The following is a 14,200-nucleotide window of genomic DNA, read 5'->3' as shown; positions in this document are numbered from 1 at the left end:
AATGTAAAGCTCTTTAGGCTTAAAAAAAACGAAGATAAAGCTTAGCTATAAATGTAAATCAGTTTTCACTAGAATGAGAAATTTCTATAGAAAGTTTCTTTCTTGTTCCACCACCATTTTAATTAGGTTCACGTAAGCATGCTATACCACTACTGAAATAGAGATGGATCCAACAGAGAGATAACTCATTTTGAAGTAAAGGGTAGTCTTACAACTAGGATTGAAGAATCACAAAAAATTAAAAAGGAGAGAAATTAAGGAGAGTATATAGAGTAATGATTTCAAAGTTCCAAAGGCCATGAAAAATTATGTAGAATGTATACTTATTTAAAAAAATTATTGTAAAATATAGAGTACAAAAAAATTAAAACAGAAACACAGAGGGCCATGAAAGAGATCAAAAGGCCATGAAAGCTCACAATAGGCTCAAATGGAAACCTTGTATACCTATAAACCAACCACCAAAGCAGAAAAAAGTATTGCTTTCAAAGTTTTATACCTTTTCAAAGTTTTCCCCTTTATCATGAGCTTAGGAAAACAACATAGAAAAATAAATTATTGTTCTAGGAACCTAAGAAGTGGTCCCTACAGGTCCCACATTCCCACTAGGGGGATCCGTGGGCCCCACGGCCTAGGGGTTGACTTTCCCCAACCACCCTAGAAAACTAGGAACCAGACCTACACTATGGGGGGCTCTGGACCACAGGATCCCCCTGCCACCACAGGAGCAGCAGGAGATCCAACGGTTGGGAGTAGCCCGTGCCCTAGCCATGCATGACGTTGCATGACCAACCCTAGCTCCAAATCAGGTATATAAGGGGAGTTCTTCCCCCCTTTGAAAGGTAACTCTCATCTCTTCACTCACTCATTCCCTCACATTCCTCTACTTACTTTGGCATTGGAGCCCCTCCCGGGACCTTCTTCAACCGCTCAACGTCACCGATTCCTCTCTCCTTCTTCCTACCCCGCCTTCTTGGGTAGTTTGGTCGCTCCCCGATCAATTGGCGTCGTCTGGAGGGATTCGGTGAAACTCCTCCCAACACCACGTTTTCCCAACTCCAAGCTTGCTTTATGGTAGAGACACGCCACACTTCGCGTCGCGTTCCCACTTCCGACGGTCACGTGGAGTCTGTGGACGAGTGTGAGGAACAACAAGCTGCTTCCCAGCCACTGAGGACGACCCCTCCTACTCCCGTTCGTCGCAGGTCCCCTGAACATGGAGCCCTTGACCCACGAGCCGCACATGAAGCGCTAAGCCGACTGGAGGCGCGCATAAGGGCCATGGAGATGGACCATGCCGCAGGACGAGAGCCTGGCCAGAATGGCCAAAACCAAGGCGCTCAGGCCGAGATCCGCCAGCTCCGGGCCCGCATCCTTCAACTAGAAGAGCAAGAGGAACGATCAAGGCAACCTACCGAGTACTCCCACGAGGGGGAGACGGACCGGAACCGCCGCGCCGCCCTCACATCACCAGGAGGATCATCATCAGAGGCATCACTCCCCTCGGAGGAGCACCTCCCCGACCCGCGAACACACGCGAGACCAGACTAGGACAAACGCCACCCTAACCGCCCTCCCCCTGCCAATAGGGGGCCTCTCTTGCCAGACGTTATGGCCTTCCCGTTTCCACCGGGTTGGTCAAGGCCAAAGATGAAGCTCTATGAGGGAGACTCCGACCCAACAGAGCACATCAACTTTTTCGTGGGAGCCATGCAGTACGCAGGAGCCAGCGACCCGATCTATTGCCAATGTTTCCCGATGAGCTTGGGAAAAGGGCCGATGAACTGGTTCCAGAACCTCCGTCGCGACTCCCTACACACCTGGGACGAGGTGATGGTCAACTTCCTCTCCCAGTACTCGTCGGTGAAGAGCATACCGAAATCGGAGGGAACATTGGCTTTAATTAAGCAAGGCCCAAAAGAATCCTTGAAGACTTTCCTCAACCGGGTCAACAAAGAGGCGAGAGACATTCCCGACCAGCTTCCCCAGGTCCGACTAGTCCTAGTCCGACAGGCTCTCCAACCGGGCCTGTTCCTCACATCCCTTGATGGTAAGAAAGCAAAGACCATCGAGGAATTCCATGCCCGCTCAGAGAAGTATATCAACATAGAAGACGCTGCAGCCTTAAGGGCCTCAAACCAGTCTGACCAGCAAAAATCCCCGGAGAGAGCGAAGGAGCCCAGCGACACGACCCGAAGTCGGGAGAGTCGTCAGAAGAATCAGGACGAAAAGAAGCCTAAGAGAAAGAGGTACGATAATTATGCCCCACTGAACTCATCATTATCCCGGATACTGCGGGAGAGAGCGTCCACTAACCTGAGAGACAGTCCCCTGCCAGTGCTCACTAAGGGAGACAAGCTAGACTCCAAGACGTTCTGCGAGTTCCACGATAGCCCCGACCACAACACCGACGAGTGTCTGAACCTGAAGGACAAGGTGGAAGAGCTGATCAGGGCAGGATGACTTTCCAAATATGTTGCACTGTCCTCTGGAGACCTCCCTCGTCCGCGACCACCGACGTCGCGGAGGTCACCCACTCTACCAAGGCACTGTGCTCGGACCCCGCCAAGACGCCATACCGACGACCGATACCGTCGGGCACCTCAAAGCGGGAGGAGCCCTAACCGGAGGAGGAGCCCCGACCGGAGAAGAAGCCCCGACCAGAGGAGGAGCCCCGACCGCCATGGCTGAGAGAAGGTCAGAAGGCACCATGGGATGAACCAGCTAAGCGTAGGCTCCATCGCCGGAGGCTTCGCAGCAGGAGGACCCATCAGGAGGTGATCAAGCAGCAAACAACAGAGCTCTTGCATGCAGGGATCATTCGAGAAGTCAAGTACACCACTTGGCTCTCGAACATGGTCCTAATCAAGAAATCGAACGAGAAATGACGTATGTGCGTAAACTACACCGACCTGAACAAGGCTTGCCCTAAGGACCCTTTCCCACTACTCAACATCGATGCCCTGGTGGACAACTCCGCGGGGTATGAGTTCCTCTCCCTCATGGATGCGTACTCCGGTTACAACCAGATACCCATGTACCGAGAGGACGAGGAGAAGACCGCTTTCATAACCGATCGAGGGACGTTCTGCTACACCATGTTACCCTTCGGCTTGAAGAACGCAGTGGCCACCTACCAGAGGATGATGACGAAGATCTTTGGGAACCTCATGGGAAAGTCGGTAGAAGTCTACATAGACGAGATCATTGTAAATACCCCCCAAGGTGGAGATCACTCAGCAGACCTTGCAGTCGTCTTCGAGCAGTTGAAGAAGTACAACATGCGCCTCAATCCAGACAAATGCATCTTCAGAGTCAGAAGCGGGAAATTCCAAGGCTATATGCTCACCGGTCGCGGAATCGAATTGAACCTAGACAAATATCAGGCCATCATGAGCATGAAGAGCCCGCACACAGTGAAAGAGGTGCAACAGCTGGCGGGTCGAATGGTAGCGATCGGCAGGTTTCTACCTAAGGCCGCCCTAGGAGCACTACCCCTCTACACTCTACTGAAAAGGGGTGCGAATTTTGAGTGGACCAAGGACTCATAGAAGGCTTCCTCGCAACTGAAGGAGATCCTCTCGTCTCCCTCGATCCTCTCCAGCCCAAAACCAGGAGAACCCTTGTTCCTTGGTGAGGGAGAAAGCAGTCAGCTCGGTCCTAGTACGAGAGGAGTCAGGCACCCAACTACCGGTCTACTTCGTCAACTGTTCCCTCAAAGGAGCAGAACTCAGGTACCAAATGTTGGAGAAGGAGGCCCTAACACTCTTGTCCACGGCTAGACGACTGAGGAGATATTTCCAAGCCCATCGCATAGTCGTCCGAACGACCAACCGATCAAGCAAGTCCTACACAAGCCAGACCTAGCAGGGCGAATGGTTAGTTGGTGCATCGAGCTCTCTGAGCACGACATCCACTATGAGCCCAGGCGCGCGATTAAGGCGCAAGTCCTGGCCGACTTTCTTGTGGAAATGTCGGACGATGTAGAACCCCACTCCAGAAATTTCGTGAGTGATCCACGTAGACGGCTCAAGCAACAAGGAAGGAGGAGGAGCTGGAATCGTCCTTCAAAGCAGCACAGGGATGGTCGTAGAACAATCATCCTGTTTCGACTTCCCGGCCACCAACAATCAGGCCGAGTACAAAGCGTGCATTGTCAGACTTGTAACTGCTCGCGACCTGGGAGCCAAGGAGATACTCGTTTGCTGCAACTCCCTTCTAGTCGTCACCCAGGCCAACGACGAGGCTCAAGCGAAGGACCCCATCCTCGAGCAGTATCTCACACACTTGAAGCAATTGTCTACGTCTTTTCACAAGGTGGAATTTCATCACGTACCAAGGGCGCAGAATGAGAGAGCAGACACTCTGGCCAAACTAGCCAACACTGGAAATCCAGGTCTGAACGGGACGATCATCCAGGGTACTCTAACCCTGCCATATGTAACCGTCCCTGACCGCGCAATTGGGCAGATAACTCTGCAGTTAGACCAAGCCGACGATTGGATGGCTCCGATCATCAAAAACATCATGACTGGTTGGTTGCCAGCCGATAAATCCCATGCCAGGAAGTCTCTAGGAGCTCCTCGTTGTACACCATCATCAACGGAACCCTCTTCAAGAGGGGCTTCTCGACTCCTTTGCTGAAATGCTGAGTCGGCAAACCGAGTGATGCTAAGAGGCCTCCGAAAAAGACTTGACAAGGCCAAAGGGAACTGGGTCGAACAGCCCCACCATGTCCTGTGGGCATACCGCACTACACCTCACTCCACCACCGGTGAGAGTCCTTACCGACTAATGTTCGGTACGGAGGCAGTCATTCTGGCAGAGATACGGGAACCAAGTGTTCGCACGATTGGATTTGATCCCGAAATCACCAACCAGCTAATCGGGGAAGACCTCGACCTACTGAAAGAAAGGAGAGCGGTAGCTAACTGCAGGGAGCTGATAGTAAAGCAGCGCCGCCGTACGCTACAACAAGAAGGTCGTCCCCCGCTCCTTCAGCGTGGGGGATTTAGTCCTCCGAAAGGCCAGCATCGGTGCTCGAACTACGGAACGCGGAAAGCTAGCAGCTAACTGGGAAGGGCCTTACAAGGTCACAGAGACGACCGGAACATGAGCCTACAAGCTGGAAACGCTCAACGAGGTAGAGGTCCCGCGCACTTGGAACGCCGGTAACCTGCACCGTTACAACAACTAACTAAGGGGACGAGCCAGCTGCCCCTCTTAATCATTTATGCTTTTTCCTTTTTCATGAACCATTTGCTTTGAGAATCAAGGGTTTTCACCCATTTCTCTCTTGTGAGAATCTCAGAACCAAGTGACTGGTTGTGTGCCAAGAATGAAAGGAGAATATTTTTTGTGCAAAATACTTGTTTTTTGTTTTCCAAGATCGCCCAACGCGGGTAGACCACCAAAAAGACCCACCGTACACGACGAAAGACCTCAAATACACCCAAAGACGGGTGACCCACCGGGCAAAACTTATAAAAGACCCACGAGGCACTAATAAGAGACCCTAGGCCTCCAAGGCCCGAGCACAACTCATAAAAGTCCCACCGGGCACGAATACGATCATCGGCCCCCAAAGCCGATTGACCAACTTAACTTAGAGAATTCATTATCCAATTTTTACAAACGAGTTATATAAAGACGAGTGATACGACGATCGCTAAGTACGGATAAGCAATATTAAAGACGGCATACAACTTCGTAAGGTCATACACCATTAAAACAAAATAACATCAAGATCGAGCCGGGAATACAACCTTCCATTTAACAAAGTTTCAACACTTAGGAAAATTCCAGGAAAACAAGTTACAACGATAACCAAAAGCAACACTAGAATTCATTGTCCATTACAGTCATCCATGCAAAGCCAAAACTTAACTAAAATTTCACAAATAAAAAACGGAAGGCGGGAATAACAGCTTGACTCAGGGGGCTTGCTCCACGGGGTACAACGGAGTGAAAAAACCGCCTTCCATACTTCCGATCTTGCCTCCCGAGACGACCTTCCTGTAATGCACCATACCCAGGTCCAACCCCGGGTGCACTACCTTGACCTGACTCACCGCATTGTTGAAGGCAGCCTTGTTAATCTTCGACAAGCTGGCCCCGAGCTTCTTCTTGTCGGCTTCCAGGTCAGCTAGCTTCCCCTCAAGATCACCCTTGGCGGACGACATCAGCTTGACCTCTTCCGACAGCTGGGCATTCTCTCCCTTCAGGGCAGCGGCCTCGTCGAGCTCTTTCTGGTGCGAGGACTTCAAGTCCTCTAGCTCCTTCTCCAGCGCCTTCAACCGGTTGTCCCGTTCGCTGATTTGCTTATTGGCCTTCACCAAGTCGGCTTCCTCAACCTCCAGCTTCCCCGCCAAGGGCCTAACCGCCCGCAATTCCTCCTTCAGTTTAGCTTTCGTGGCCAGCGCGCCGTCCAAACCCTCCGTCAGGACCTTGATACTATCCACATTACCATCCAACTCCTTTTTTTTAATTTGAGGATGTGAGACCCAAGTTTTTAAGTTTAGAATAAACCGAATAAAATTCTTTTTCACGATTAATTTGATGTAACGTGAAGGAAAACCTGAACAAGCGTTTATTGAACAGAATAAATTTGTGAAGGAGAAAGTTCAGGAAAAAGCTAAGGAATATATCAAAGTCGATAGAGGTTATAGCACGATTAGTATTCGCTTAAACCTAGGTCAAAAACGCTAGAAAATAACTAATTTACGTTTTAAGACACGATGGAAACTAATTTCAAAAATCTTCAGAGAAATGTTAGAACTTCTCTTATTCGCCTATAAACAAGCGTTTCGATACGAAACCCTGGAATGTACGAACGTCAAATTCCAATACTCGGAAGTTTTCCGAAACCGAAACCCTGATAATTCAGAAACCCTAAAATCAACGGACGATGAAGACTTTTTCTATTCAGAGCTTCAAATGAAGATTCCACACGCATACGCCTATTTCTCTCGATGATTCTAATCTTTCTTCAGAACAAAGTTTTCTCATCCGACATCAACTGCAAAAAGTAGTTTTTCGGGTAAAATCGATTTACACCGACTTTTGATCGTTTGATTTAATTTCAAGAAACCTGTTTTGAGTTCTGGAATTCTGTCGCTAGAACCTATCTTAGAATTCTCCGAGGATTATGCAAGAAAAATCGGAATCGCGAAATTTTCATTTTTCCAAATTTCCAAAACCTATAAATAACGAGAAAATGAAATTTTTTTCAAAACTTCCCCATTTTCTTTCCCAAACCCGCGAGCAACCCCAAGGAGAGGAGGAGGATTTGATTTTCTCCGTTTCTTGCCCGATTGCTGCACAGTTCGTTGCTAATTGAAGACCTCGAGGTAGGGATACCATATCTCACTTCTGATCGTCAATTATATCGCTTTTCTCTATGTCTTTCTGTGCTCAAAGTTTTGAGCTTTTTGTAAAACTATCCAAATAACTCGATTTCTCTGTCTAAACTTATTCTCCGCATGCCCATGAGCGTGTTTAGCGGATTACATTTTGCCGAATGTCGCCGAAATGCCGCCGGGATTCATTTCTGTTGGAAAAACCCATTTCTGGGTAAAGTTTCGTTCTTTACGCTAAAAATTCACGACTTAGCTTAGTGCTAGTAGGATTAGTCGTCATAAACGTCGTTGGTGACGTCCCCATCCAATTTGTTTTTCGAAAATCCAGTTTTGAAGTTCTGAGCTGAAAATAATGACCAAAATACCCCTGCGACAGTTTTTGATCCGAAAATTTTTCTGAGCTTAGATTCGTCTTAGTTACTGCTAATGATAACCTAGGAACCAAGTTTGATCGAAGAAAAATCGGCCCACCTAATTATGAAAAGTGGCCGAGAGCTCCTCATCAAGGGGGGGGATTTCGTTTTTCGAAAACTTGTCTTAACGCGTTAGATTGTCGTACTTCGGAGTTTATAATGTTTCGTGAAACCCTAGTACTTATTGTTTGCTGAGTTTCTGACTCATTGTGATTGATTTCTGTGAGTTTGCTCTAAGGTTCGTTTGAGGAACTTTGTGGATTCGACGAGGAAGATTGTGAAGGAAGAGTTGAGGAACAAGCTGGAAAACCTACAGGTGAGGGCTACTCACTGAATACTAGATAATGAATTAGGTGTCGACGATTTCGACTTGACTTACTGTTTATGCACTTGATTGTGTTTGACTGGGAAAAACGTTTTCTAAGGCTACGGTTGACAATTGATAATCTTTTATTGCTTGATTGTTGTTGAGGTTGATTCACATGCTATGTGCTACCTGGTTAATCTAGGATGTGTGATATTTGCCCTATATGATAAGTGCTAAATGGTTATTCCTCAATGTGTTGATATATGTGCCATGATTGTTGGATTGTACCGTTTTGAATATGCAAACACACATATATTTGTTGTTGTCAGAGTGAGGATAACAGGCAGTTATCACTACACCAGAAAAGGGCTTTTACAGTTCCCCTTTTACAGCGGTTTAGGTGGCAGCCGCTGTAACAACACAAACACGGAGCGGTTGATGGGCTATTACAGCGTTTGATTAAACTAACCGCTGTAAAAGCATTACCTTTTAACAGCGGTTCTCTTAGAAGGCGCTGTAAACACGAAAACACAGAGCGGTAATAGGCTTTTATAGCGGTTTATATAATGACCGCTGTAAAAAATAGGTTCCACTATTTACAGCGTTTATTAAACTAACCGCTGTAAAAGTAACGTAAATAATAAAAATCAAGAATTCAGGTTCCGTGGATCGAACCCAGGTTCCCTTAATAAAACGCAATAGTCTTTGCACTAGGCTAGATTCACTTTATGATAGATTTGTACAATTTATAGTATCAATATAAGATTTAGTTGATTTCTTTAATAATTGGGTCAAAAAATGTTCTGTGTGGGATTCGAACCCGAGGCACCACAGAAAATATAATGAGTCCTTTCCACTGGGCTGTTACACGCTTTTTGTCAGTTTATTCGTTTTGTATATATAAGTATTATTTTATTTATTGATTTTGTAAAATTACATCTGTAACTGCAAACCCTTATTTTTTACCAGTTACATCTTTCACCACTCTGCTACCTCACGACGTAATCTTGACCTACTACTTCTCTCAAAGCCCTCGCCACCTCCTGCCTCCGCCGTCCTTGCCGTCGCCGCTTCCATCCCTTCTGCCGCCGCCGCCTCTGCCTCCGTCCCTGCTGCGCCGCTGCCTCTCTTGTTTTGGGTCGCTTCCTGCACGGTTGTTGCCCTGTTCTCATTATCAACCTTCCATTGTTCCTCAATCCTCTCCACAAGCAATTTTCCTCTTCCTCATAAGGTAATACTTTGATTTGATGCTATGATGTTCTTCATTTTTGTAACTGCACAGCCTAGGGTCTGAGTTGGTTTTGCTGCTGTTGAAATTTCCTGAAATTTTCTCCATACTCTATGCTATTAATCTTTTGTTTGTTCTATTCACACTGTGTTTGGTTATGAATATCAATTAGGTAGCTTCAATTTTGGCTTTACAGCTAAGAGTATCAGTTCAAATATCAATTAGGTAGCTTCAAATCATTCACTGAAATCTTCTATGTGGGGGGCATGGGGGAAAGTTGCAAATGACACAGTGGTGGCAAGAATGTCAAAACTGGTTGAAGAGGCTTCTATCAGAAAATCTCGAGCACAAAGATTCATAGATAATTTTTCAAATTACTATATTCCTGGTAAGTATCAAGTACATAGACAAACTTTTCTGTTTGAGGAAATGGGAAAAAAATCTTCACTAATTGTTAAATTCACTTTTAGTGTTATACTTAGATTGCTAAATATGTTTGCATCGATTTTTGTTCTATGGCAGTGGTTGCCTTGATTTCAGCTAGCATTGCTGTGGTTCCGGTTGCATTAGGAGTTCCTGATATTGAGCCTTGGTTTCATCAAGCAATTGTAGTTTTATTGAGTGGATGTCCTTGTGCTCTCATCCTCTCCACACCTGTTGCAGTCTTTTGTGCTCTCACAAAAGCTGCAATAAGTGGATTACTGCTGAAAGGTGGAGATTATCTCGAAACACTTTCTAGAATTAAGACAGTGGCTTTTGATAAAACGGGCACAATAACAAGAGGAGAGTTCTCAGTGACAGATTTTTGTGCTGTAGATGACATTAGCATTGAGACCTTATTATAGTGGTAACTTTTATTAATTAAACATAAAAATGTCAATCCATTGTGTTTAGAGATTAATTTATAACTTTGAAGACTAACTGGATTTTGTTCATGAAAACATTGAAGGGTTTCAAGTATTGAGAGTAAATCAAGTCATCCAATGGCAGCTGCACTAGTGGAATATGGATTGTTGCACTCTATAAAACCAGTCCCTGAAAATGTGGAGAACTTTCAAAATTTTCCAGGGGAAGGAATTTCTGGTACAATTGATGAGATAGATGTCTATATAGGCAATAGGAGAATTGCTGTCAGAGCTGGCTGTGAAAGAGGTGATTACAAAACAGTGCCTTTAGTCTAATTCTTGTAGGATTTCTAATTTTAGCATGTGTAATTTATGACAAGATCAATAATTCAAGAGTGGATCTATAGTCCCCTTTGGGTGCAATTCAGGTTGATTTCAATATTCTATCTGCTTCATTGCTCATAGTCACATGTTTATCATTTAATTTGTTAGTATATGCACTATGTTGAGTCATTTTATCATGTTTATAGTCAATAGCCACATGCAAGTTCAAAGTCACGAGACTTCAACCCAAAAACAACGCTGTGAGCCAACTCTAGTTGGAGTCTTCAGCCTAGTTGATGCTTGCAGATCAGGTTCTTTGGAAGCAATAGAAGAGCTAAACTCATTAGGTGTGCGATCAGCCATGCTGACAGGCGATAGTGCTCAGGTTGCTAAATTTGTGCAGAGCCAGGCGATAGTGCTCAGGTGCTCATGTTCGGAAACTCATCTGAATACCATGGTGAAATCGAAATCATGGTTGATAGAAGCAACTTCCCTTAGCTTTTGCTTCTGTCCACCATAATCTTGGCTTCACTGTGATTTTTGAACTAGTTTCCTAACATGCACTAATGTCTAATACTGCTTGTTATGACATGTACTTCAACTTTGAACTTATAAAACTTTTGACTCATTCTCTACAGTTGAACAAAATTATATTTCGTGGGATATCATTGAGGTATAATATTAACTCATTATTACCGTTTAGTACGTTTATATACAGTGGTAATAATGCTAAGTGCTAACAATTTGCTGCTACAGATTCTGTTTGCACATTGCAGATCTGTAACGATATAAATTTTTCATACTCCCAGCAACTAAGATATTGCAGCTAATTACTGGAATTATAAATGGTGATGCAGGTGTTAAATCAAGATGAGACACCTTTGCTGTACAGTCTTGTATTTGGGGAGGGTGTTGTGAATGATGCTACATCAGTGGTGCTTTTCAATGCAATCCAAAGCTTTGACCTCAATCAAATTAATTCTTCAATTGCTTTGCACTTTTTGGGCAACTTCTTGTATCTGTTTATCGCAAGCACATTGCTTGGGGTTTTGGTAAGTTTCTTTCTCCCTCTAATTCTCTCAAGCATACATCACATATACACAAACAAGATCTATAACAAGGATGAGCATGCACATAAAAATTTGTAAGGCTCGTGGCTCTGGTCTAATGTTTCTCCATCACCTTGTAGACAAGTCTTCTCAGTGCTTACTTCATTAAAAAGCTATACATTGGCAGGTATAGTATTGACACTTTTGTCATTTCTATCGTCTTTTCAACATTAACCATGATGGTATTCCACTGTTTTATATTGTATATATGCAGTTTATTCATAGTAAAAATGTAGTTGTCGACAGTTTCATGATAATAAATTGAGTCCCGGATTCTCGCAATCTCAGATTTTGTATGTTTTGTTAGGTAGACATAAAGTCTACAGTTTATGGAGAGTTCACCAGTTAACTGGTGCTAAATGTTATTAATCCATTATAAATGATTTCTTACAATGTCTAAGTGAACGTGTTTTATCAAATAAGTGAATAACCCAATGAAAAGATCACGATAATGACAAGATTGCATGAGGCTTGTTTCTAGATTTCTAGTATAGACTATAGATTATAGAAGTATACTTCGCTCCTGAATTCTTGTTGTGTATGAATGGTATCATTCTCAATTGTCTTAATTTTTCTTGTTGTTTAAGAAAAATAGAGTTACATTAGTTCAATGGAATTGTTAATGGCTTGGCATCTCTCCGTGGGTAACTGTGTGTATGTCAGTTTTTGTGCTTCTATAATGAGTGCAAGGTTTTTTAGAGCTTCCACAGGATGATTTGAAACAGTTCTTTACTGAGGTTCAACAATTTTCTCCTTTATTCCAGGCACTCTACAGATCGTGAGGTTGCTCTTATGATGCTAATGGCATACCTTTCCTACATGCTGGCCGAAGTGAGTATTAAAAAACTACAGTGATGCTCTTGAGATGTTGTTAACATTTGTCATTAGCATTATGCTGATGTATCTACATCTTCTGCAGTTAGCTTATTTGAGTGGAATTCTCACCGTATTCTTTTGTGGGATTGTTATGTCTCATTATACTTGGCATAATGTGACTGAGAGTTCAAGAATCACTACCAAGTATGTCTCCTGAACAGTTTTCCTCTAGCTATATACGCTAATACGCCGTCCGAGTTTATTATACCTAAACATATAATTTTTGTTCAACTCTCACAGGAACGCCTTTGCTACCTTGTCGTTTGTTGCTGAGACCTTCATCTTCCTTTATGTTGGGATGGATGCCCTGGACATTGAAAAATGGAAGTTTGTTAGTGATAGGTATGTCCCATGTCCTCTCAGAGACTAGTGCACATTGCAATCATTGAGAGACTAACGTTTTTATAACAATTGTTGAATGACATTCTTTCATGTCAACAAATTGTTGTTTTCTGCTTTTCTTTTTGGAAATTTTATCCTTCATTCTTGAATTGTTCGTCAGAAAACTCCCTTTTGTTATATAATAGAAAAACAATTCATGTGCCACGCTTGGTTTCTTGTGCAGCCCTGGAACATCTGTAGCAGTGAGTTCAGTATTGTTGGGTCTAATACTTCTTGGAAGAGCAGCTTTTGTTTTCCCTTTGTCCTTCTTATCCAACTTGGCTAAGAAATCGCAGAATGACAAAATCAGCTTAGACAACAAGTATGGCTTATTTCTTTCAACGAGTTTCATTTTGTGGATTTCTTGTTCTAATAGCAAGTTATGCTAACAATTTTTACTGTGCTTATATGCTATACCTTGTTTTAGCTTATGTTACTGCGTTATACCTTGTTTTAGTTTGGTGATATGTATTGATTTTGCAGTCAGCTTTCATAGCTTTTGAAATGTGTACCCTTTCGGTTAAATTATGATCAATATATCTTCTTTTCAGAAAAAAAAAGAAATGTTGATCTTTTGGCTGGACAGGTGTGGTAATTAATTCAACCAAAAAATAAAAAACAAATTACAGACCCTAAACCCTAAACCCTAAACCCCAAATACAGCGGTTACCGCTTGAAACCGCTGTAAAAGAAGACTCAAGTACAGCGGTTATTTTAGAGAACAGCTGTTGTAGGTATGTATTTACAGCGGTTTTATTAAATCAACCGCTGTAAATAATGAGTCTTTTACAGCGGTTAGAACCGCTGTTAAGGCTTTTACAGTGGCGAGATCTACAGCGGTTCTGGACCGCTGAAAACCGCTGTAAAAGGCAAAAAAAAACCGCTGTAAAAACCATTTTTTGGTGTAGTGTATGCTCTTTATCGTGAGACTTTGAGAAAGTTTGACGGGACGAACAGAGATTTGGGCCTTGTCGTTGTTTTGATGGATCGAGACCTTCTCTGGGAATTACTTGGGATTATGGGATCTTTTGAAACTTATAAGATTTGAGGAAAAAAAACTAAATGGGAGCTATTTCACAAGAAAAATTCATAAGACATTAAACAACCTCTGAATCTTTAAATAATGATCACAATCGCAAATAAGAGCTTAGGACTTGAACATTAGTTTTGGAAAAACGAGAAGTGTCGCCGAGTCCAAGTTTTGGGGAAACTAATGAGTTTCCGAGTATGTTGATACTCTTTGCTCGATGAGCAGTTTTGTTTGACTATCTAAAAGATAAGTCGGGAAAATTAATAAGTTTCCGAGTATGTTAATACTCTTTCGCTCGATGAGCTGATTTGTTGTTGGACTATCCGAAA

At 43.6% G+C, this 14,200-nt stretch overlaps 1 protein-coding gene and 1 pseudogene across 1 annotated transcript; both read left to right on the top strand.

Annotated features, from left to right (window-relative positions):
- Nucleotides 1–1,611: 1,611 nt before the first annotated feature.
- Nucleotides 1,612–2,463, top strand: LOC130744290 (uncharacterized). The gene has a single exon (XM_057596477.1). The coding sequence runs from the start codon at nucleotides 1,612–1,614 to the stop codon at nucleotides 2,461–2,463; it is 852 nt and encodes a 283-aa protein (XP_057452460.1).
- A 6,457-nt stretch (nucleotides 2,464–8,920) lies between these two features.
- Nucleotides 8,921–13,327, top strand: LOC130744289 (probable cadmium/zinc-transporting ATPase HMA1, chloroplastic; annotated as a pseudogene).
- The last annotated feature ends 873 nt before the right edge of the window (nucleotides 13,328–14,200 follow it).

The sequence above is a fragment of the Lotus japonicus genome, chromosome 3 (assembly GCF_012489685.1).
Source record: "Lotus japonicus ecotype B-129 chromosome 3, LjGifu_v1.2".
NCBI classification, from domain to species: Eukaryota; Viridiplantae; Streptophyta; class Magnoliopsida; order Fabales; family Fabaceae; genus Lotus; species Lotus japonicus.
The sequence above is the reverse complement of the archived record's forward strand: the minus strand, read 5'-3'. Positions and strand labels throughout refer to the sequence as shown.